The sequence below is a fragment of the Solenopsis invicta genome, chromosome 1 (genome assembly GCF_016802725.1).
Source record: "Solenopsis invicta isolate M01_SB chromosome 1, UNIL_Sinv_3.0, whole genome shotgun sequence".
NCBI classification, from domain to species: Eukaryota; Metazoa; Arthropoda; class Insecta; order Hymenoptera; family Formicidae; genus Solenopsis; species Solenopsis invicta.
In genome coordinates this window covers 8,974,346-8,997,594 of record NC_052664.1, presented here as the reverse complement: position 1 = coordinate 8,997,594, position 23,249 = coordinate 8,974,346, and the positions used below count along the sequence as shown (strand labels likewise).

General features: G+C 30.6%; 2 protein-coding genes across 3 annotated transcripts in view; both read right to left on the bottom strand.

The window, feature by feature from the left end:
• LOC105205656 (high affinity cationic amino acid transporter 1) overlaps positions 1-23,249 on the bottom strand; it is a 119,148-nt gene that overhangs the window by 84,849 nt on the left and 11,050 nt on the right. Inside the window, exons 1-2 of one of the 2 annotated variants that reach the window (XM_026139683.2) lie at positions 5,791-6,136; positions 5,197-5,440 (exon numbers count right to left, since the gene is read on the bottom strand). In XM_026139683.2, coding sequence (XP_025995468.2) covers positions 5,197-5,440; positions 5,791-5,820 — 274 coding nt within the window. In that variant the 5' untranslated portion in view covers positions 5,821-6,136. Of the gene's footprint in view, positions 1-5,196; positions 5,441-5,790; positions 6,137-23,249 lie in introns of those variants that run through there. The other variant, XM_039446117.1, reaches the window with a different exon arrangement.
• Positions 16,913-21,342, bottom strand: LOC120357725 (uncharacterized protein K02A2.6-like). Its single transcript, XM_039449054.1, has 4 exons — positions 20,026-21,342; positions 18,946-19,980; positions 17,482-18,366; positions 16,913-16,993 (listed from the first exon to the last, which is right to left on the bottom strand). The coding sequence occupies exons 1-4, from the start codon at positions 21,340-21,342 to the stop codon at positions 16,913-16,915; spliced, it is 3,318 nt and encodes a 1,105-aa protein (XP_039304988.1).

Here is a 23,249-nt window from a genome sequence, read left to right as displayed (position 1 = left end):
TTGCATTCTTGATTTTCTCCTATTCCAAGTCCATGCCGCTATTTGTTAATTCATGTGGTAGTATGTTGGCCAGACTTGAATTGATTTTCCGTTTCAGCGTCTCTGTTGCATGGGATGATTGTGCCCTTCAAAATTAAATCTTTGTCGCTTGTTCCTTACAGCCACTTTTTTCAAGTGCAGCTTTATTTTTCCACAGAGCAAATTATGATCCGAGTTGATGTCTGCTGCTGGGTATGTTTTCACAGATTGAACGCAATTTCTGAACCGCTGATTTGTTAGGATAAAATCAATTTGGTTACAGACGATGCTACCATTATGTCCGTCCCGCGGCGATCTCCAAGTATACAGACGTTGTTTAGACAGTTGAAACCAGGTATTCTGAATCACCAAGTTGTTATCAATGCAAAACTGCACTAGATACCCCCTTTCGTTTCTTTCCCGGAGTCCGAACTGACCGGTCACTTTATTTGTGGGGGTACATCCGATTTTCGCGTTAAAGCCTCTCATAATAATATTTATTTTAGATCTCTTTGTGTGTGAAAGGGCTTTGTCGACCTGCTCGTACAACTCTTCGAACTTCTAGTCCTCCTTGTCGGCCGTAGGTGCGTAGACCTGGATGAAGTTTATGTTAAGTGGGTTTCCTCTCAGTTGTAACAGCATAACTTGTTCGGAGAGCGGTAAAAAATTTTGCACTACCAGTGCCAAATTTCACTCCAGAATGACCGTTACGGTGCAAACCGTCAGATGAGTCCGAATAATCTGGCTATCTAATCTTGCATGCTCTGAGAATCTGGCTTTATCTGCTTCATTTCCTGTGTTAAGTTACGTAATTTGCCTCCCTTATAGAGAGATCTTACATTTCACGAGGCAATCTTGTGAACATTCATCATTCTAATCCGGGAAATTCTTAGCACCCCTGCTGTTCCATCTAAGGGACGCCCGTACTCAGGGCCGTTATTTGAGTTTGCCATCATGATAGTTGTTTAAAGGAAAGACTAGATGCAGTGGTTTTCCTCTTGCCTTTTGCACCCGCAGTACTGCAGCTGGTTCGAGGTGATTCTCTAGCACCTACAGAAATCTGGTGACAAGCGGTTTCAGGAAATATGTTCCATTGCCTTTTTCCAATACTAGTGGACACTACTGTCCTCCACTAGCTCATAACCCTGAGAAGGAGCCCTTACTAGACTACTGCCCTCCGGGCCAGAGGGAATCTGAAGCTCGTCCGGGGGCAGGTGCGCAACGCCTAAAGTGGGACTGTCTGAAAGTTGGGATTGAAATTCCTACTGACTACCCCCAAAGAAATTCACGTATTATTAAATATTAACTTTTTCTCCCCTAAAAAAACTGTAAAGAAATTAATTCGGCGTGCAGTTCATTGAACTTGAGGAAAGGATATAAAATCACACAAACAATACAAGCATAAAGATTTAGCTGCGATCGTAGAAGGCATTCTTGTTCAATTTGTATTGATACAGCAACGGTCAAAATATCTCTCTCTATTATTAGGTGCGCAACTAAGTTTTCGCTGTTTTTTTTTTTTATGAAAATGCAACTTTATTGTGAAAAAATGGTTACAAATGAATCATTCAAAGTATTGCCCATCGCTAGCTACAACTTTTACCCATCTTTATGGCAGAGCTCGAATACCGTTACGATAAAAGTGTTCGTCTTTTGAGGCTATCCACGAATCAAGCCATTTTTTGATGTTTTTATATGAGCGGAGCTACTAGCTAGACCATGTGCCATCAAACGGAACAAGTAATAATCGGACGGCGCAATATCTGGGGAATATGGTTGGGTAGGATTTCCCATTTGAGCGTTTTGAGGGTTTTAACGGGTTTGGCAACATGAGGCCGAGCGTTGTCATGCAGTAGAATCACTTTGTTGTAGCCTCTGCTTGTATTGTGGCCGTTTTTCGCGCAGTGTTTGGCTCAGTCGCATCAATTGAAGTCGATACCGTTTCCCAGTGATGATTTCGTTTGGTTTCAACAGCTAATAATAAATAACACCAACCTGGTTCCACCAAATACACAGCATAACCTTTGCAGCGTGGATATTCGGCCGAGCCGACGACGTAGAAGCATGACCGGGCAGTCCCCATGACTTTCTTTTCTTTGAGTTGCTGTAATGAATCCATTTTTTATTACCCGTCACGATGCGATGAAGAAAACCCTTCTTTTTTTGCCGCTGGAGCAGTTGTTGAAGGTGAAAAAACGACGCTCAATGTCCCTTGGCTTCAAATCATAAGGAACCCAAATTCCTTGCTTTTGAATCATTCCCAACGCTTGGAAATGGCTTGGCAGGTAACTCCTAATGCTGAAGCAAGCTGTTCTTGCGTTTGGCACAGATCCTCATCAAGCAATGTCTCCAATTCAGCGTCTTCGAATGTTTTTTGGCCTTCCTTCACGCGGACGGTCGTCAACATTGAAATCATCGTCTTCGAAGCGACGGAACCAATCACGGCACGTTGTTTCACTTAAAGCAGCATCTCCGTAAATTTTTTGGAGCTCTCGATGCGTTTCAGCCGCTGTTTTCTTCGAATGAAATAAGAAAATCAACACTTCCCGCAAATGACGAGTATTTGGCACAAAATCAGACATTTTCACACAATCAAAAGTATATGACGCCAAAACAAAATCACTAACGTGTCAATGCGGTTTGTTTACCATATGTCTAAGCTTGGTTCATGACATTTTGGATATGTCTAAATCGACCAGAACTTACTGCTGGAGCCATCAATTGACAAACAACGAAAAATTAGTTGCGCACCTAATACTTTAGAAAATATATGTTAATATAATACAGTAATTAAATAAAATACGAAAAAATTTATAAATTATTACTCTAAATGTTTATTTTTTATTTATCATAAATATTTACTAAAACATTTTATAAACTATTTTAGTAAATATTCATTTTTTATTTAGCAGAAATATTTAAGAAAATATTTCATAAATATTTTAAGAACATTTTGTAGATTTTTATAATTATGTTTGTTATGTATATAAAATATGTCACGTTATAAAATATTTTTATAACATTTATGAAAAATGTTTATAATAAATATCTATTAATATTTATCATAAATATCGTGGGATATTTATCGCTATCTGGGAACTATTTGAAACTTATGCTTGTAATTTTTTAATTTTGAAGTTCAAGATTTTTTTCTTGAACAGTACTATTGAGAAACATAAATATTATTGATAGAAGAAATAAGTAAATGGATGAAAAAACGAATTACATCTTAATAAACAAATAATATTTTTAAATGTATTAATTTTTTTAACGTTCTTTTTAATAAAAAATTTTTCATATTTAATTTAATTATTGTACTACATTGTACTATATTGACATATTTTTAGTTGCATTTGTATTTAAACAAAAAATAAAAAAGTTATTCCAGATGCTATTCGACATTTGTAAAAATCAATAAAGAAGGTATAATTTATATATGCACATATATGATATATAGAAGAGAAAAAGGTATTATAGCTGTGTCGACAATACGACTAGCCCTATTATCTCCTTTATTAGATGATGAATTCAAATAATTATTTATGGAATTATATAAGTAGCTCTGCGTTTTTAACGGCGCTAATATGCCAATACACTATAGCTAACAATTATTAGGCAATTTATTGTATAGCACTTCTAAACTTTTTCAAGGTACATTTTAGTACTTAATTGTACACACTTCCTTATTGTTTTTAAACTTGAATGTATTATCACACGAATGTATATACGAGTGTTTTTTTTTATTATTTAACTTTTTATCCGGCTGTACACACTTCGAGTTATGCAAAATTTAAAATCAGGATAATTCTAAATGATAAAAAATTGAAAACATGTAATTTTGTAACAAAATATTGTTTTTTAAAACTAAATCGATTTTTTTTAATTATTTCTGGGCTAGCCGTATTACCACCTTTTTTCTTCTACCGATTGTATTATACATTACGTCGCATTTTTATAAATCACGTCCTAAGTAATAAATATTTCATTACTTTGAGTCTAGAATTTCTTAAACAACACTTTGACGAATATAATTGTTCCAGTTTTAATATAAAATACTGATTTTATACAAAGTTATTCAATAAAATAAAAATAGATGCCATATTACCCTCTTCTCCTATATAGTATATAGAAATATTTTTAAACAACAAATTATTTTATTGTTTAAATTTTATTCATTATTTATCATTTTGACGACGGCAAGACTAAACATTTCTTTGTTAAAATATATATGAATGAAAAATGTCATATTGTTTAGTTGGAGAACATTTTTTCTCTGTTTTATTATAATTTTATTGCATTATTATTTACTTTATTATAATTGTGCGTATTTTATAATATAGTTATGTAGTCCATAATATAGCTACAATCTCTAGAAGCTAAAAATTTTAATTTAATCTTTAATCTTTTATATTTGATAAATTTTGTCTACATATCAGTGATAGATAGGCAAAACATTTATCACACATAAAAGATTAAAAATAAAAATTATAAAAAATAAATTATAATAGTTTCAAAAGAATTCTTTTTATAATATATACAAGTACCAGCGGTCTCATTGTAATTTTTAACAATTAATATAACTCGAATTTATAAGCTTTACCCGAATGTATTTTGAAAAGAATATTGAAAAGATACATAAATCGCACCTGAATAAATAAATATGTTTACAATGTTCACCTGCGGTATTCATTAATCATCATTAGCATTATAAATTATTATTTATCGAGTATAGGAAACGATTAACCGCGAATGTTATCTTAAGGTTATCGATTAATTTGCCAAATGAATCGAGTAAGGATCTTTTTTCCAAAAATTCTTAATCCAGGTAACGAAACTCTTGAATGAAACAAATTTATCTCAGTTGTCACGTTTTGAAGCAACATCAGTAATTTTTATAATATATTCTGCATTGTTTGCATCATTTATGTTACTGGAAATGAGAACTGCTCGAGCAGTGAAATTGAAAAACTAGAAGATGTAGACCACATGTTCATTAATTATTCATTATTTAATTTCATATATTTTCTATAAAATATATTTTTCTTCATTAAGCTGCCTCAGGAAAGAATTAAAAGTCTTAAAGTATACTCGAAATTATGTTTCAAATTAAAAGAAATGAATTGATAATGCTTATCAAATGGTTATCTTATTACGTATCAATGTGATATAAATACATACCTGCGAACATCGACGCTATCGCGGCGATTGCGAATGAAATGATCACAGCAGGACCGGCAATGGTTTTTGCGACGGATCCTGCCAAAACGTATACACCTACTCCCAAAGTAGAGCCAATTCCTAAAGCTGTGAGATCAATAGTCGACAAAACTCTTGCTAGTGTACTTTTTTCAGTGGTATCCACTACTTTTTTGCGACTAAACGCCTTGTACAAACTACGTAATTTCCACTTCATTTTATATTGCTAAAAAAAAAATATATATATTAATAATCTAAACATATATCGAAGATATTTGTGAGTTTATCAGTTAAAAGATTTTAGGAAGTTTATAATTTTTTTTCCGTCAAATTTAGTATTTCAAAGAAACCAAAGTTACAATTATTCAGTGCCGACTTGATAGTTGAGTTTATCGATTGTTTTCTTAATAAAATATAAATTAATTTCGCAAATAATTATTTTCTTCATAATTTATATTGTTCCAGACACTTTTTCTCGTTTAGTATTACATTGATATTTCTGTAATAAAAATGATGTGCACTGAAAATTGATGACCATTTGGTCGACACAATTTGCCAAATTAATTAGCAATTTACCATAATGAATTTTGTCAAATCCAAATCCATTTCTTTGTGAAAAAGTAAGAAAACGTAAATAAAAATCAATTCTACAAATTGACTGTTGAACTGTCAGCGCACGACTAAGGAGACTACTTAATTAAAATGCCTTTATATAAACCACGTGACGATATGCATGGCGCTTCTTCTCATTTAATTGGCCAAATTGTCTCGCCGGTTAGGAGAAAGAGGCTTCTACAAGCTCTATCTATATTTATTACAGTTAACAATTGCTACCACAATGTGATTGTGAAAGTCATTGTCTTTTATTTCAGTTGTCATAGCGAATTCGGTTGGACTGCACACTGCACTAATCAGCAATGATGCACATTAAAACCGCTGTACACTGATCTAACCTCATTTAAAAATAAAATGTAATAAGTATCTTGAATAATAAAATATATTTGAATAGAATATATATTTTATCAAATAACATAATAATGTGTTGATTGAGGATTTTACAATTTAATCTGTTTATATATTTATAGATACTGAATACATATTCTTAGGTGCACAATTAGTGCAAGACGATTTTAATGATTACTATTGCGTCCAACCGAATTTGCTATTAAACATTTTCAAGAAGCAAATTAAACATTTTCTAATTCCAATAGAATCCATTCGTATAATATATACAGAACGTTTCTAAAACTTCGAAATATATATTCGATTATTTGGTGATCGTATTGTTCAAGCGCGATAAAAAATTGCTGAATGCATATTACCGGGCAACTATTTCGTACCTTATTAATATTTAATATTTTTCGGAAATAATAGATATTCAGATGCTTGAATCGACTTGGCAGGTTTATCAAAGCACAGAAAGATAGAGACACCGCTACTTTCACGAATAATGTGATATATAAAATAAACTGTAAGGATTGTGAGTTCTCCTATGTAGACTAAACAAAAAGGAAATTTAAAACAAGAATAAAAGAACATGCGAATAACATATCAGATTAAATTCGTCGAGACGCTTTGTTATTTCTGAACATGTTTTACATTGCGATCACTCGATAGATTGGGAGGAATGCAGAAATCCTACACATAGAACCTAATTATCATAAAAGAACGATTTCAGAAATGATACATATTAAAGAGCAAAACAATGTCCTTAACTTGAAAAAAGATAATTAGAGTTGTTAAACAAATCTTACTTTGTGATTTACTTGATAGATTTTCTTCGAAAGATTCAAATAAAGAGAAAACATAATATACAGATAATAAAAAACATTTACGTCCTGTATATAATTTACCACGTTTATCTTGCCCATATATGTTAAATTCTCTCATTCGTGTATAGACTCTCGAACAGTAAAGACATACACTGACGAACGAGCACAGTATTCTATACATGCTGTAATCAATCTGTAAGTGATTAACTTATTTTTTTATTTACTTTTTTAATTTAGTTTAAAGAAACCTTAAAGGATATCTTTTTATTCACAACAAAATTAATTTATTTTAACAATAGACAAGCACAACAAATCAAAAAAGGATGTATAGTCATCTTAAAGACACATATTTAATTTTATACATTGAACGATTATCTTTTACCATTGGACAATTTTTTAACAACATGGACTTGGACTGTTCTTGCACGGCAACGATTGCAACGATGAATCAGCTATGTATAACTTTTATTACAAGATGCACAATAAATATATTTAAATTTTGACTTATATTAACTTATTTATTATTTTTAAAAATTTGGTTATATATAAGGACATCACATTATGTATAATTTGCGTGACCATGAACAAGCACGATTAAATGAGTAAACAATCACGAGTGATACAGTAGATAGAAAATATTTAAATATTTAATTTTTTAATTATATAAATGCTGATGAAGAACAAGTGAGGTCGAAACGTTTCATCAACAGTATGTTTTCAATAATTTATTCACTAGATTGTATTTTTATAACTAACTTGTTTTGGTCTTTGATTATTTATTGTTTTAATAATACAAACGAGAAACCTTTGCTGTTATTTAATATATCCTAATAGAAAATTTTTTATGTTTTGAAAATGTTTCAATGAATTCGATGTTTCGTTAAATTTGATAAAATTTTAATAAATTTGTAACGAAATTTTATTTCACTAAAAAGATTATTTTATGCCCTTAAGGGAGTATTCTACTTTGTTGACTTTAACAAATTTTCAAGAATTTAAAAAAAAATATTGAAGAAATTAAGATGAAAGTTATTAAATTAAAGTTTCAAGAAAAGTCAATTCCAGATAAGTAAGCTTGAAATATTGGGTATTAGGTTCATAATAGTATAATGTAGAGGAAGAATGACGGTCGTGGAATATATTTACGGTGAGGGAATATATCATGATATTGCATGTAATTTGGATTGAATTTTAAGAATAACTATTAAAATTACTTCGTTACAGTCGATTTAGACATTGTAGGATGGTTATTAGTCAGTGTTCGCTGTGTTTTCATAAAAGCTGAATTTCTGTTTTGCATGTGGCAGAAATTTTTATATGTGTATACTCTCTACTTAATTTTGAGAAGAGTGTTACATATTAACTTTTTAACTTTAGTATTTTCTAACTTAAAAGCATTGAATGTGAATTTTAAATAATATTATTGAATTGAATATGTGTCAAAGTACATATGAATTCAGCAAATAAAGTCACATTATATGTAAGTTGTGGTTGTAGAATATACTCATCCATCATGTATATTTCTCTTGCAACTTTACAATTTCATTGTAGATGTTGCATAATGTTAGAACCAAAGAAATTATTTTAAAAAGTTTTAAGCCTTATTTGAAAAAAATGTTTAAGTCAAAAAATAGTCAAACAAAAAGTTTTTTTTTTTAATAAAATGTATTTTATAAGATGTTTGTAAAATCTTGTTTTACTCATTTGTGTCAAATTTACGAAAGATCATTATGTTTTTTATAAATTAAAACCTTTCATGACATTAGTTATTAGTATTCTACGATCCTTGTGCTATTCCACAAACATATATCCTTTTTTCTCCTCTTCAATAAATTGTAAATTACATTTGTTCTATATCTATATTTATCCGATGAACTTCTACCTATAAGATAATTGGTAAACTTTATGACTAATAATAAACTTACATTGGTTACAATTGTGTCGCGTTATTATTTATTGAATTATTGTCAAAAAACAAAATGGTATTCCATTCATAACATCTTCCTTTCCATTATTAATCGATGGATTTTTGTTTGCACATTCTCAAACTGATTTTTTGTTTACACACTCATTGTTGAAAAGATATCAAATAAATTCTTGGGGATTGATTTCACATCATAAAAAGTTTCTGGCGCAAATCTTGAAAATAAGAATTTAAAGTAGATAATTATTAATAATCAATATTTTAAGAGAACAGTCGAAATAGATACTGGATTCAAATTAATATTAATCGACAGATTTTTGTTAAGTTAAATATCGCTGGCATTAGCATTATTAGTATATTACACTAAGAGAAATACGTAGTACGAGTAACCAAAATTTCAGTACTAATGCTAAAACCATTTATTAGTATATAATCAATTAAACCGTTGGTTATCATGTCAATATTAATTCAATAAATTTACTGTAAAACTGTTTTGTGTAACTATTTTCAGAGATCTTCTGTAATTAAATGTAAATATTGTGTTACTAGAACAAAATAATAGGATATACACAGGAATAGTACATATCCAAAAAGCTTTGTTAAAATAAATACTGTCTTGTTCCAAACGAACTTTTTTGTATAAAATTAAAATTTTTTTGTTTTCATAATTATAATTTTATATATTATATTTGTGTACATACATTAGAGGAGTGTAAAATATCTTTATCTCAAGTTCGACCTTGATATATTACTTCGAATTTTATATTATTTCGAATTAACCTTCTATTAAATAGAGTGGGGATAAGTAAAATCAAAAAAATGTCGAAGACATAAGCCTGAGTTAAAATCAAATTCGTTACGCTTGCAAGGCTTAATACTAGGGCTATGCGTAAAAATAATCGATTTCGAACTCGGTACACAAATCAATTCAAGTAATCGTTATATGGAAATAATTGATTTCGAATTGGTATGTAACTTGGTAGAAGTAATCATTATGTTGAAACAAATAATTCAGTATTGTAATTTAATTCATAATATTGTGAAAAATCAATACTCTGTAGTTGCATACATTTATTTCGTATTGAAAAAAAACGAGTCATTTTCATAGCTGTAAAAACTGTTGCATAAAATAAAAATTGCAAAACTTAAGCGATTTACAAAGCGATCTGAAATGAATATATTGAAAAAAAAGAGGAATTGTGTTTGGGAATATTATATAAGAGAGTAGACGGTTCAATAGTATACGTGGTTGAATTATTTCCCAATGGAATCAATTAAACTTATTAATAACAACTCCTCGCGCGTCTGACAATCTCGATCACGCGCTTGAATTTGACGGAGGGTCGATTTAATTCGGCTATCTTTATTAATTTATAATTCGTTAACTATTGCAAAAATCGCAAAGTGGTACAGGACTTTTCGACTTAGTTTGGTCCATTCTACCTACACGCAAGAATTTTATCATTTATCAGACACCTTGTATATACATAGGGTAAATTTTAATGGCTGTACCCACTTTTTACCATAGGAACATAACTTTTGAGACGTATTTGTATTTCTAATATAATATCAAAAATTATAAATGCGTTGGTAAGTCATGCTCCTTTGGTAAAAAGTGGGTACAACCCTTCAGAATAACCCTGTACTGTATATACAGGGTGTTCGATAATGGTTGTATCTTCGTTTTACCATAAGAATGCGCCTTAACCATGATTTACCGACTATACTCCATGTAATTTATATGAAGTGAAGTCGGTTAGTTATTTCTTATTGTAAAAGAAATAACGAAGATAACCATTAATGAACACCCTGTATACACACACACACACACGCGCGCGCGCGCGCGCGCGTGTATGTGTGTGTACAGGGTAACGGAAAAGTATCAGAACAGCAAAATATCTTGAAAACTAAGCATTTTAGGAAAAAGTATTTTAGATAATAATTGTAGGGTTTCAAAAGGTCTATTTATTATTATTATCAGTTTGACCTTGGATAGCGTTGCCAAGGTCAGATCAAAATTACATTAACTTTTTTAAATAGAATACCCTATTTTTGATTCCAGAATCTAATAACTGGTATCACTTTTCCAAAACCCTACAAGAAAGTTTATTTTTGTTAAGTACTTTCCGAAATGTGAGGCTTGAAAGCTACAGTGTATTGTAACTTTCAAGCGTCATAACTCGGAAAGTACTTAATGAAAAGTAACTTCTGATTAAAATTTATAGGATTAAAATTAAAATCACACAATCTACACATAACATCAAAAACACTCATTTTGCCATCCCTGGGGGGCAAGGAAAAGGGGGGAGGGGGGGCAAAAAAATACAATATAGGATTGTATGAGGGTTTGTTTGAAAGGGTTTTTCGAGAAGAGAACAACGTGATGTTGCCGGGGTCTCTACAATTTGTTTTCACAGAGTTATGATCATTTACACATTGAGATTTTGTGGTAGCGTAAGGTCCACGGAGAAGCATCCATTTAGCAGGACAGGATAATATTTGAAATAGTTTTATTTTAACCCTTAAACACACCGATCCTGTAAAATACGGAAACATTTTTGGGTCTGGGAGACTTTTTCAACTTTGAGAAGCAATAACTTTGATTACAATCAATATTTTTCTACGATTTTTTTTAAAAACAAAAGTTTAAAATCTCAGGAGTGTGACTGCACAATCGGCATTGCCGAAAAACAATTTATTGTGAAGTTATAAAAGGAAAACCATTAAGCAAAAATGAGAAATTGGTCAAAAATCCACTTTTCCTTCAAAAAATCATATTTTTGCAACAAAAAACGTTTAAGGACTTTCAAATACGGCGTTTTAAAGCTAAAGAGTCACATTTTCAAAATAAAATTTGGCAAAGTCATTCCTTTTAAAAAGTATAGTTATGTAACATGGAGAATATGAGGTATTTTTGGGCATCTAAAAATCCACTTTAAAAAAAAAATCATATCTTTGCAACAAAAAACTTTGAAGAACTTTACAATATGGCGTTTTAAAGCTAAAGATTCATACTTTCAAAAACAATTATATCATTGTCATTTCTATTAAAAAATGTACTTATATAACAAGGCGAATATGAGGTATTTTTGATTAAATCGTTTCTAAAATTGAAAATTGATGTGTTCATGATATATTTCGGAAAAACTCCCTTTTCTACAGCATTTTATAGTATTCCAACTTTAGATAGTATGTATGCAAGTAACATCCGCAAACCGACTTGTTCAAACGTATTTTGTCCAGCTTTTTTATATAAAATACTCACAAAAAAAGTTTCACTTACACACTATATGGGTCGCATTGACCCTAACAAAACTTTGCTGCCGTGCCGTTCGAATTCTAGTTGACCAAAAAAGTTGATCAACCATATCAATCAAAAGAGATTTCAAACTTTTTTTACGTCTTGGTCTGAACCTCCTATCTCATTCCGTCTTCACATAGCGTTCAAAACTTCATATGGGGTCTCTCAGACCCACTTATGTGTTTAAGGGTTAAATATGCATTTATAATGAAAATGGCATTTTGTATTTTTCATTTCAAATGCTTTTTGGAAAACTATTTCTATTTTACATTTGAAATGGAAATATCTATACATTTAACCATTTGTAAAATGGGTAAATCGTTTTTTTAAGTGCTCACAATTAAAGTTTTTTTTAACGTTATACTGATTGGTTGTCAATCGCTTCGCGACAATCGCGACTCTAATGAGATGTTTGCGATATCTTGTAGACCGTCCATAAATGTAGTGAACATAACCTCATTGCATTTTGGTTGTGTAATGCGGACTTTCCAGATCTGAGTCGCTACTGTATCGAAAAGGAGTTGGAGGAGATATTTACAGAAGTCAATCAGCGCCGAGTACGGTGCTAACTGCACACGGATGTGGCGCCTATCTGTTTTTGTTTGTATGAGTGTTGTGGCAGCGACTTAGACCTGGGGTGCTATTCTGTACACGCTTTTTGTTTTTATTAACGATAGTTGTTGATGTCGTTGCGTAGATATCTTACATGGTAAAAAAACTGCGCAACGACACCGACGACTATCATTAGGAATAAAAAGCGTATACAGAGTAGCATCCCTGAAAATTACTTCTGGCGTAGCGTTGTGTGGCCGCAGTTTATAGTAGTTGAAAATAACAAGCAATCAAAAGGATAATGACATTAGTGAAAACGAAAATATAAATAACATGAACGTTAATTCATGCAATAAAACAATACCCCTAATATTAGACGGAACATTTTTCAAAATCATTCGGACCGAATCTGAAAATGTACAAGGAGACTGTGCAATATGTAAATGCAGAATAAAAGGTCGAATTGGTTTAACCACGAATTTTTTAAATCACTTGAAGGTAGACATTTTTGTATCATTTTTATTAATATATTAATATTATAAATATATACAAAGTGTTGGGTATCGACTACACCACCTTTTGAAAGCAAACAGAGCAGGTAAAACTAGTAATTGTCTTGTAATAAACAATTTTCCCGATGCCTCGTAACCTAACCTAACCTAACCCTAACCTAACCCTAATTTCGGCCATTGGACTATCTTATAACTTGCATACCAAAATTCACTGCCAATACTGAAAATTTATAGTATACATAACATAAACTACAGTTTTTCAGTATTAATAATGAATTTTGGAACGTAATCTATTTCGCCATGCGTTTGCATTTGACAATAGGCCGGACGAATTCTTTAATTATTAATGATTTATTAATTATTGCAAAATAATATAGGATTCTTCGATTCACAAAAGTCTATTCTATCTTTATGCAAGCGTTATGTAAAAAATTATTAGATACTCAGCAAACACTGAATGTAATATAAATATAACACTATATACCACACATATATAACACACATATATATATGTTATATAACATTACATCTATGTTATATTTAGTGTTTACTGGGTACTTTGTATAACATATGTTAATAAGATATACACATTACGTCTATGTAGATTTATATTAGAGGCCAACCAGTTTTTTATGTTGATCTAATACAGAATGTATATTAATCTGCGATTCTATTAATTATTAAAAGTAAAAATAAAGTTTCTTTTTTATATGCAGACAAAAGATCACTCCATTGAGCAATGTGAGGAATATAAAAATAAATAATCCAAGAATTCACGAAAAAAACCTTATAATGTTGATAATAATGTACAATCTGAAGTATCTGGCATTACAACGCAAAAAAAGCAACAGCTTTTGAGTATAATTGGCGCATTTTCTCGTAATAGTCAATAAGTTGCAGATAACCTTATTTCCTTCGTTGTAGAAACAATGTCTCCAATGGATATCGTAGAACATCAAGCGTTTAAAAACCTTATATGTGATAATATAACGTTTAACCTGATTATTCCTTACTTATTAATGCAATTTATATTTACTTGTTTATTTTTTAATGATGAATTAATCTAATTTATATTGTTGTTGGAGTATATTATTTTTATTAATATTGTTGTTAAATTAATCTCTCAGGTATTAATAAGTTAACAAATTCTGTCACCATAATGACAAGAAAGATGTTACGATCAAAGGTGGATATTATGTACACAGCCATGCTACAGCATTTGACAGAAATTTTGGAACAGACTATAAGTATGTTTGTACTACAGCTGATATTTGGTCGTCATCAAAAAGAAGTTTTATAACTACTCACTGGGTAAAGTTTACACTTGTTATTTTTACCTATAATAATGCATAATACAAATTGAAAGTTACGTTTGATTTGTTATGTTAAAAGTAACAGTTATTTCATAAAGTTTTATAAAATTTATTATATCAATAGCTATTTGACAATACTTTGATCTGTTATATTCAAATTTTAACTAAAGATAAAGCGTTATTAAAAATAATATTTATCATTTTGTATAATTATATTAATTTGTATAATTAAATTTTTTTGTAAAATTTTGGAAAGGTCCCTTACGGAAATAAACTATTGTAACTATTAGTAAAGCTATTAATAAAACTATTGGATTATTCGTTATAGTTTTTTCGCAGATTATTGGGATAAACTATTGCACAGAACTATTGAAAGATTATTTAAGCCCAATAGTCACTACGATTACGACTACACTATTTATTTTAATGGTGTAGTGATTATTGAAAATCAATAATCACGTTTGTAATTGTGTTATTATTGAACCCAAAGTTATAAATAATAGGTATTATTACTATATATTTTTTTCATCATACCAAAATCTGCAATGATATATGGAATATTTAATACTATCCTTTATAGTGGATAGTCTACTAATAATTATTTATATATTAAAAGTAGTGTGCTGTAGTGATTATTGAAAATAATCTGATTAATGGAATCGATAATTATTTTTAAAAGAGAACTATTGGAAAATTATTATTGCAAACAATCTGATTTGGAATCAATGATCATTACAGTTAAAAACTATTGAGCAGTGATTATTGCAAATATCATGCTGATTATGAAATCAATAATTATTCCATAAAAGAACTGGGAGGGTTCCGATAGCGCACATCTCGATGGCCCACCAACCTTGACTTATCTAACCCAACCTACGGAAAATCTCTAGGCATCTGCCACTGTGAGTGGTTTGTGTGACCCGCTGAAAAGAACTATTGGGGAATAATTATTGTAAATAATTTCAATGACCTAGTTTACACCGAACACTTGACACGCCTACTAACAAGTAACTTTCTATTAAATTGTTTTAATTTCGACAATACGTGTAAATGTATACGTGATATCTATATTTAATTAATTACCTTGATTCATATTGTACCAGCTTAATATACTATTCATTAAATTTATTACCGAAATTAAGATAATTGAATAGAAAGTTACTAAATATTACGCGTATCAAGTATTCGGTGTAAACAAAGCCATTATGATCAATAATTACTTGTTCAAAAACTATTTGAAAATGATTATTGCGAATAATTCAATTATTATATGCTACATAATCACTATTAGAGAATGAATAATCACTATTGTAAGCCAATAGTGATTATTGGCTTTCCAATAGTTCATTTCCGTAAGGGGTCTTGACACCAGCTATTAGACTCTGGAATTAAAAATAGGGTGTCTTATTTAAAAAAGTTAATGTTATTTTGATCTGCCCTTGGCGACTACATCCACGGTCAAACTGATAATATTAGTAAATAAATCTTTTGAAACCCTACAAGTTTTATCTGAAACACTTTTTTTCTAAAATGCTTAGTTTTCGAGATATTTTACTGTTCCTGTACTTTTTCCCCACTCTATAGGTATATACACGCACACGCACGCGCGCGCGCGCGCGCGCGCACACACACACACACACACACACAGGGTGTCACAAAATTAATAGAGGTTTTTTTTATGAGCGAATTCTTCGGAATATTTTAAATCGAAAATCCTAATATGTGCGCGCGCGCGGATCGAAATGTCAAAAGGCTATAATACGGCTATTTCCAATTATAAATTATTAAAGTCATCCAATTGTAACGCCTAGAATTTGTTCGCTCAGATTGGCATTTAGCAGTAGTGAACTCTCAAATAAAGTACAGTCGTGAACTAAAAGGTTGCAACACATTTTCTTCGATGGTTTTTGGAATGTAGGCTTGCTCATCGAACGTCATTGGTTCTTATCTGTGGATCCAACCAATTAAGCATCGAACCATTTAACCATCGAAGAAAATGTGTTGCAACTTTTTAGCTCACGACTGTACTTTATTTAACAGTTTTGACAGTTCGATTATGTATGGCTTGACATTTCATTTGTAACATTAGGTTAATTGACATTCATCGTTATGAAAAATTTAAATTAAATAATTACTGGTGAACAAGACAAAGTTTAAAAATGACTCCTTATCATTATATAAAAAATTAAGTTAATATGTAAAAAGTTAGCCGATGTATAAAGCCCAGAGCACATGAAATGCATAACGGAACATAAACATAACATAAGTCCAATGAGCTAATAAACATCTAGCATAAAATTCCCATATTGATTTACACAAGATTCTTATTGGTCTATTGGTCTTATGTTATGCTTGTGCCGTATTATGCATTTCATGACCTTGAGACTAGTCGCCACATTCTGAGCCTAAAATGGCGACGTTTATTCCGCGATATTAAAATTGAAATAGACTACCGAATATCTGTATTTAATGATTACACATAAATACTTTTTTTTAAATTTTGAGTAAACTATTTTTTGTTGTAAATGTTATTAACATTTATAAAAATTTATCTTTTATGTAATATTATTAGGTGCTTATTAATAACTATTGTTCTCTTTTAACTCTATATTTATTGTGTATGTCTACAATCGTGTATGTTCTATCTCTATGTCTAACGCACGCACGCGCTCGCTACTCTAACGCCCTCTATATTCATTACGGTCGCCATCTACTTATTACACCTTTCCCTTATTCGAAAGTGATATAATACCAAAACTTTAAATGAAATTAATACAAACAAAACTAGAAAATAATATCTGCTTCACACCAAATAAGTTTGTAAATTTAACATTTAGTATAATACGTAATTATTAAATTTAGACGGTACTTTTCTCGCTCGGACGGGTCTTACGCTTTCCTTACTAATCTCATCTTTGGCCTCATTATCACTTGCAACATTATCTCTATTAGAATCATTCTGAATGTTATTGTTGTTATTATTTATCTCTTGGTTGATACTGGTTTCTGGTAACTCATTATGTATTTCTGTGTCACTTGTCTCATGTTTTATTACTGATTTTTTAAGATGATTACTATTTCTTCTTAATATGTTTGAACCAGTATTAATCAAGTATGAACGCGGAGACTTGTGCTTACTTACTACCACTGCCGGTTGCCATTGCTTTTTATTCTTATACACTATAGTATCTCCCTTTTTAAAATCATCTCGTGGTTTCGCATGTCTGTCATAATACTTCTTTATTATTTTATTCCTATTCTGCAGCTCATCCCTAAACTTTCTTATTTTTGTATTTACTTTCTCCACTACAGGTAGTTTCGTTTTTAATTTTCTCTGATATAATAGTTCTGCTGGAGATCTTTTAAGACTTGTAATAGGCGTATTTCGATATTCCATAAGTGCTCCATTTAAATCCTCAGATTTCCTCAGGATATTCTTAGCTGTTTGTACAAATCTTTCAGCAAGTCCGTTGGATTTCGGATATCCTGGACTGCTTGTTTGAAATTCGAAATCATACTCTTTTGCAAAGCGCTGACATTCATAAGAAGAGTATGGCATATTGTCTGCTATGACAATGTCTGGAATACCATGCGTTGCAAATACTTTTTTAAATGTCTCTATAATGTCACAACTTTGTTTACTTCTAAGTAATATTATTTCGAGCCACTTCGTTAAGTAATCAACAATAACTAAGTACGACTTTCCGCCAAATTCGAGTATATCTGAAGCTATTTTCTGAAATGGCAGCTTTGGTATTTCGTGTGCTACCAAAGGTTCCTTAACATTAGCATACCTATATCGTTCACATACTTTACAATTTTGAATCATATTTTTTATATCCGTTGACATCCCTGGCCAAAATAGAATTTCGCGTGCTCTATCATATGTACGGTTTATCCCGAAATGTCCTTCATGCAATAATTGTAACATTCTTTCACGCAATCTCTTCGGTACTACTACCCTGTCATTATAGAATATCATATCCCTGTATACATGAAGGTCATTTCGAATCTGATAATATATCTTTAACTCTCCTTCATATTTTTTACATTTCCAACCATTCATACAATACTTACATACATCACTTAATATTACATCTCTTTTGGTATGTGATCTAAACTCCTCCTTTCTGTTTTCGCTCATTCTTAAATGTTTTTCCACGGAATGTACTATTTCATTCATATCTTTATCTAATTTTCCTACTTCATTGCCGTAATTTCGAGACAAACAGTCAGCTACATATAAGTATTTACCAGGTAAGTATTCTAATTTTATGTCATATTTTAGTAATTTTAATTTTAATCTTTGCAATCTTGGTGAATGCACCTGACAAATGCGTTTGTTTAATACACATACATTCGGCTTGTGATCTGTTATAACTTTAATCTGTCTACCATATATATAATTGTGAAATCTTTGAGTTGCATATACGATACTAAGCATTTCTTTTTCTATCACCGCATATTTCTTTTCTGTTTCATTAAGTCCTCTAGAAGCATACGCTACAGGTCTTCCTTCCTGCATTAAACAACATCCAATACCATTCAAAGAAGCATCTGTTTGTATTGTAATCTGTTTTGTAGGATCAAAATTCATTAATACAGTATTTTTATTTATTTCACTTTTAATAGTGCTTAACGCTTTGTCATGTGCTTCCAGCCATTGAAACTCTACATCTTTTCTCAGAAGATCACATATTGGGCTTGCAATTTCACCTAACTTAGGTATAAATTTTCTTACATAGTTAACTAATCCTAACAGCCTTTGTAATTCTTTCTTACATGTTGGGGTTTTTAACTCATCAATTGCTCTTATTCTATCCTTATCTATACGCATTCCTTCTCTATTGAAGATGGGTCCCATATATTTTACTTCAGTTTTTCTGTACTGTACTTTCTCTTTGTTAAATTTAACGCCTATTTCCCTAGCTCTATCTATAACTTTATGTAATATCTTATCGTGTTCTTCTTTACTGTTAGCAGCTATTAGTAAGTCATCAAAATATATAATTACATTGTCGATATCTCCAAAATTCTTTTGATTTATTTTTTGAAATATTTCTGGTGCTGTTTTAATACCAAATGGTAATCTTAAAAATTTATAACATCCAAATGGAGTGGAAAATACTGTAAATTTACTGGATTCACTATCTAATTTAACTTGGTAAAATCCATTCTTAAAATCTAGTACTGAAAAGTATTTCTTTCCACTAAGTTTACTATTTATTTCTTCAAAACTAGGAATTTCAAAAAATTCTCTTTCAATACATTTATTCAGTTCTTGTGGATCCAAACAGAGCCGCAAGGTTTTATTTGGTTTCTCTATAATTACTAAGGAGTTTACCCATTCACTAGCACCATTGACTTTAGCGATTATTTTTTGTTTTTCTAACTGTTCAAGTTTTGATTTTAGTTTACTTTTAATTGTTAAAGGTACACGTCTACATGGTCTAGCAACAGGTTCACTGTTTTTCTTTAATGTTATTGTACAAGTATCTTTAAATGTACCTAAACCTGTAAATATATCAATATTCGACTGTATGAACTTTTCTTTTTCACTATTTATCTGAATGTTATTAATGTGTTTAATGTAACCTAACTTTTGAATACTAGGCAACCCGAGTATCAGTTTTACATTTAAATCAACAACAATAAATTCTAATGCTTCGTCCCTATCTGTATTTTTACATCTAAGTTTAACTTTTCCTATTGGCTTGATTTTTCCTCCTCCATATGCTTGTAGTAATGTTCGTGTTTGTCGTATCCGTTGACTTCCATCCGCTGCTATTGACTTGTATATCACGAGTGGTATTATGTTGACTTCAGATCCCGTATCTATTTTGAACTTCAATGCTTTCCCATTGACTTCTATGATTTCCGTCCAAATTGACTTGGTCTTCTTTGACAACTCTCCAACTCTGACTATGCTGCTTACATACAGATCATCTTCTTCAGACTCACTTTCTTCATCTTTTGTGACGTCCTTCACATTCTTCAGTTTTGTTTTACATACATTACTAAAATGATTCATCTTTCCACACTTGTAACATGTTTTTCCATATGCTGCGCATTCTCTGTATCCATGAACTTTATCACACTTATTGCATTTAAAGTGTTTTCCGCTATTTTCTTCAGTGCTTGCTTGCCCTCTTTCTTCTTTTTGTTTGTTATGTCGCTTCTGTCTTCTAACAACATCAACTGCAGCTTCTTCTTTATTTCTTACATTCTGCAGGTGTCTCCTGGTTGCTTCATAATTTCTGCATGTTTCTACTGCAGTCTCCAATGTAACATTTTGTATGTTAAGTAGTTTTTCTTGAACCTTTAAATCATTTGTGCCTAGTATTATTCTATCTACTAGTAATGTGTCTTCTTGGTCCGCATACTCACATGACTGTATTAACTTTTTGAGATCACCGAAGAATTTGTCAAATGGTTCATCCACTTGTTGATTTCGACTGTTGAACACAAACCTTTCATATGTTCTGTTTTTTCTTGGAGCACAATATTTCTTGAATTCATTTACCACTACCTTATAATCGCTTTTCTGTGTGCTGGTTAACCTAAATGTGTTATATATTTCGATGCCTTCACTGCCTATAGTGTTTAGCAATAATGCTGTTTTTACTGTATCTGCTTTTTGATCCTTTTCTGTTGCTATCAGATACAGTTCAAAACTTTGATAAAATTTCTTGAAATTCTCATCGAGATTTCCCTCAAATTTCATCGGTTCTGGTAACCTTCCAATTCCTTCCATTATTTGTTTTTATGTTGCAGTTCTTTAAACAAATTACTTTATTTTGTTTTTAATGTTCTTCCACGACTGCGCCATGTAATATTATTAGGTGCTTATTAACAACTATTGTTCTCTTTTAACTCTATATTTATTGTGTATGTCTACAATCGTGTATGTTCTATCTCTATGTCTAACGCACGCACGCGCTCGCTACTCTAACGCCCTCTATATTCATTACGGTCGCCATCTACTTATTACATTTTATATTTATATAAATAAGAATCAGATGGTAACATAAAATTATATTAATATTATTAAAAGTAATTTTAATATTATATTAAAACGTAATATTAATATAATGGAAGTGTTATATTATTTGAATGACTGTCAGAAAGATTTACATATAATTAATAGTTTCGATCAAAGCTTACATCGTATATAAATCTCGGTTTTGTGAAAGAGATGTGAAAAGTGTATTAAAGATTTTGAATAAAAAAAGCATAGAACTTTGGTAACTCCGCAGTTTTAATTTGTTCAAAGGTCAAGAAAGAGCGCTAGTGTAGATGTTAGCATATGGTTATAATTATGTAAAAAATATACATGAACATTTCGAGCTTACTTGCCCCTTATCAACATGGTAATAAATTAATGAAAAGAATTAAAATGAACAGAATGCACAGGTCGGCTCAACCGCAATTCGACTATAGTACATACATTAATCCGTGAAAAATTGATTGTCAACGGGTGACAGTCGCCCTATCTATAGATAAACGCTTACAGACGTCGTTTTTTCCATTCAAATTTATAAGTGCGTATCTTTTGGCCAGCAACAATCCGTTCTTTGACAATACAGTCATTGTAGATGTTTTAAATAAATTAAAAGTAATCACATATAGAATGTCGAGAAACCAGTAACAAAAAATTACACGGTCTAGCACTTACATATCACGAGCGAAAGAAAAAGTTTATAAGACGATAACTCATTTTAAAAAACCATAAAAATCAATAGCAATATTAAATTAATTTTTCAAAGATTTTATATTTATTTATCAAATTGTTATACCAAAATCAATCACTGTAAAATAGTACATATTTTATCGATTAATTGATGTTATGACAATAAAATCAGATTATTCATTGTTATTCTGTGAATAACACTGATAACTAATTCCGATGTAAAGAATAATATATAAAATTTAGTTTTCGTTGTTTTTATAATATAGAAAGATATTTAATCTTCCGCATTTCGTGGAGCAATTTTTCGATCTTAAATTATTCGGATACGTATAAAACATTTTGGATCACTTAATTATAAAATTATATTTCTAAACAATATTGAAAGAGTATCAGAATTATATTAGATTATTTTGAGCTCATAGTCTTTCAAAAATGTATTTTTTTAGCAACTCACGATACGGTATTTGCGAAAGGTTAATCACCGTTCCAGTTCTTTTGAAAATCGGAAAAAAACTGTAAGAACAATTCTAAGAATTGTTAGAACAATTTGTAGCATCATAATATGCTCTCACACTCATTTCACTATATAATTCCCTTACAAAAATGAACTATTGGAAAGCTAATAATCACTATTGATTTACAATAGTGATTACTCATTTTCTAATAGTGATTATGTAGCATCTAATGATTGGATTATTCGCAATAATCATTTCCTAATAGTTTTTGAATGAGTGATTATTGATTTCATAATGAGATTATTTGCAATAATCATTCCCCAATAGTTCTTTTATGGAATGATTATTGATTTCATAATCAGGTTATTTGGAATAATCACCAGCACACTTTTAATAGTTAATATATAAATGATTATTAGTCGACTATTCACAATAAACCCAATAAGAACTGGATTGTTTTATACGTTTATTAAACGCAAGTATGGTATAAAACAGGTATAGGTATGTATATGTATA

Excerpts from the sequence above, each read along its gene's own strand:
- LOC120357725 (XM_039449054.1), bottom strand. The coding sequence starts at position 21,342 with ATGGAAGGAATTGGAAGGTTACCAGAACCGATGAAATTTGAGGGAAAT. Across the intron at positions 19,981-20,025 it reads TTGCTAGACCATGTAGACGT|TTAGAAAAACAAAAAATAAT; the intron begins GTACCTTTAACA and ends AAACTTGAACAG. Across the intron at positions 18,367-18,945 it reads TAACAGATCACAAGCCGAAT|GAACCTTTGGTAGCACACGA; the intron begins GTATGTGTATTA and ends GCTAATGTTAAG.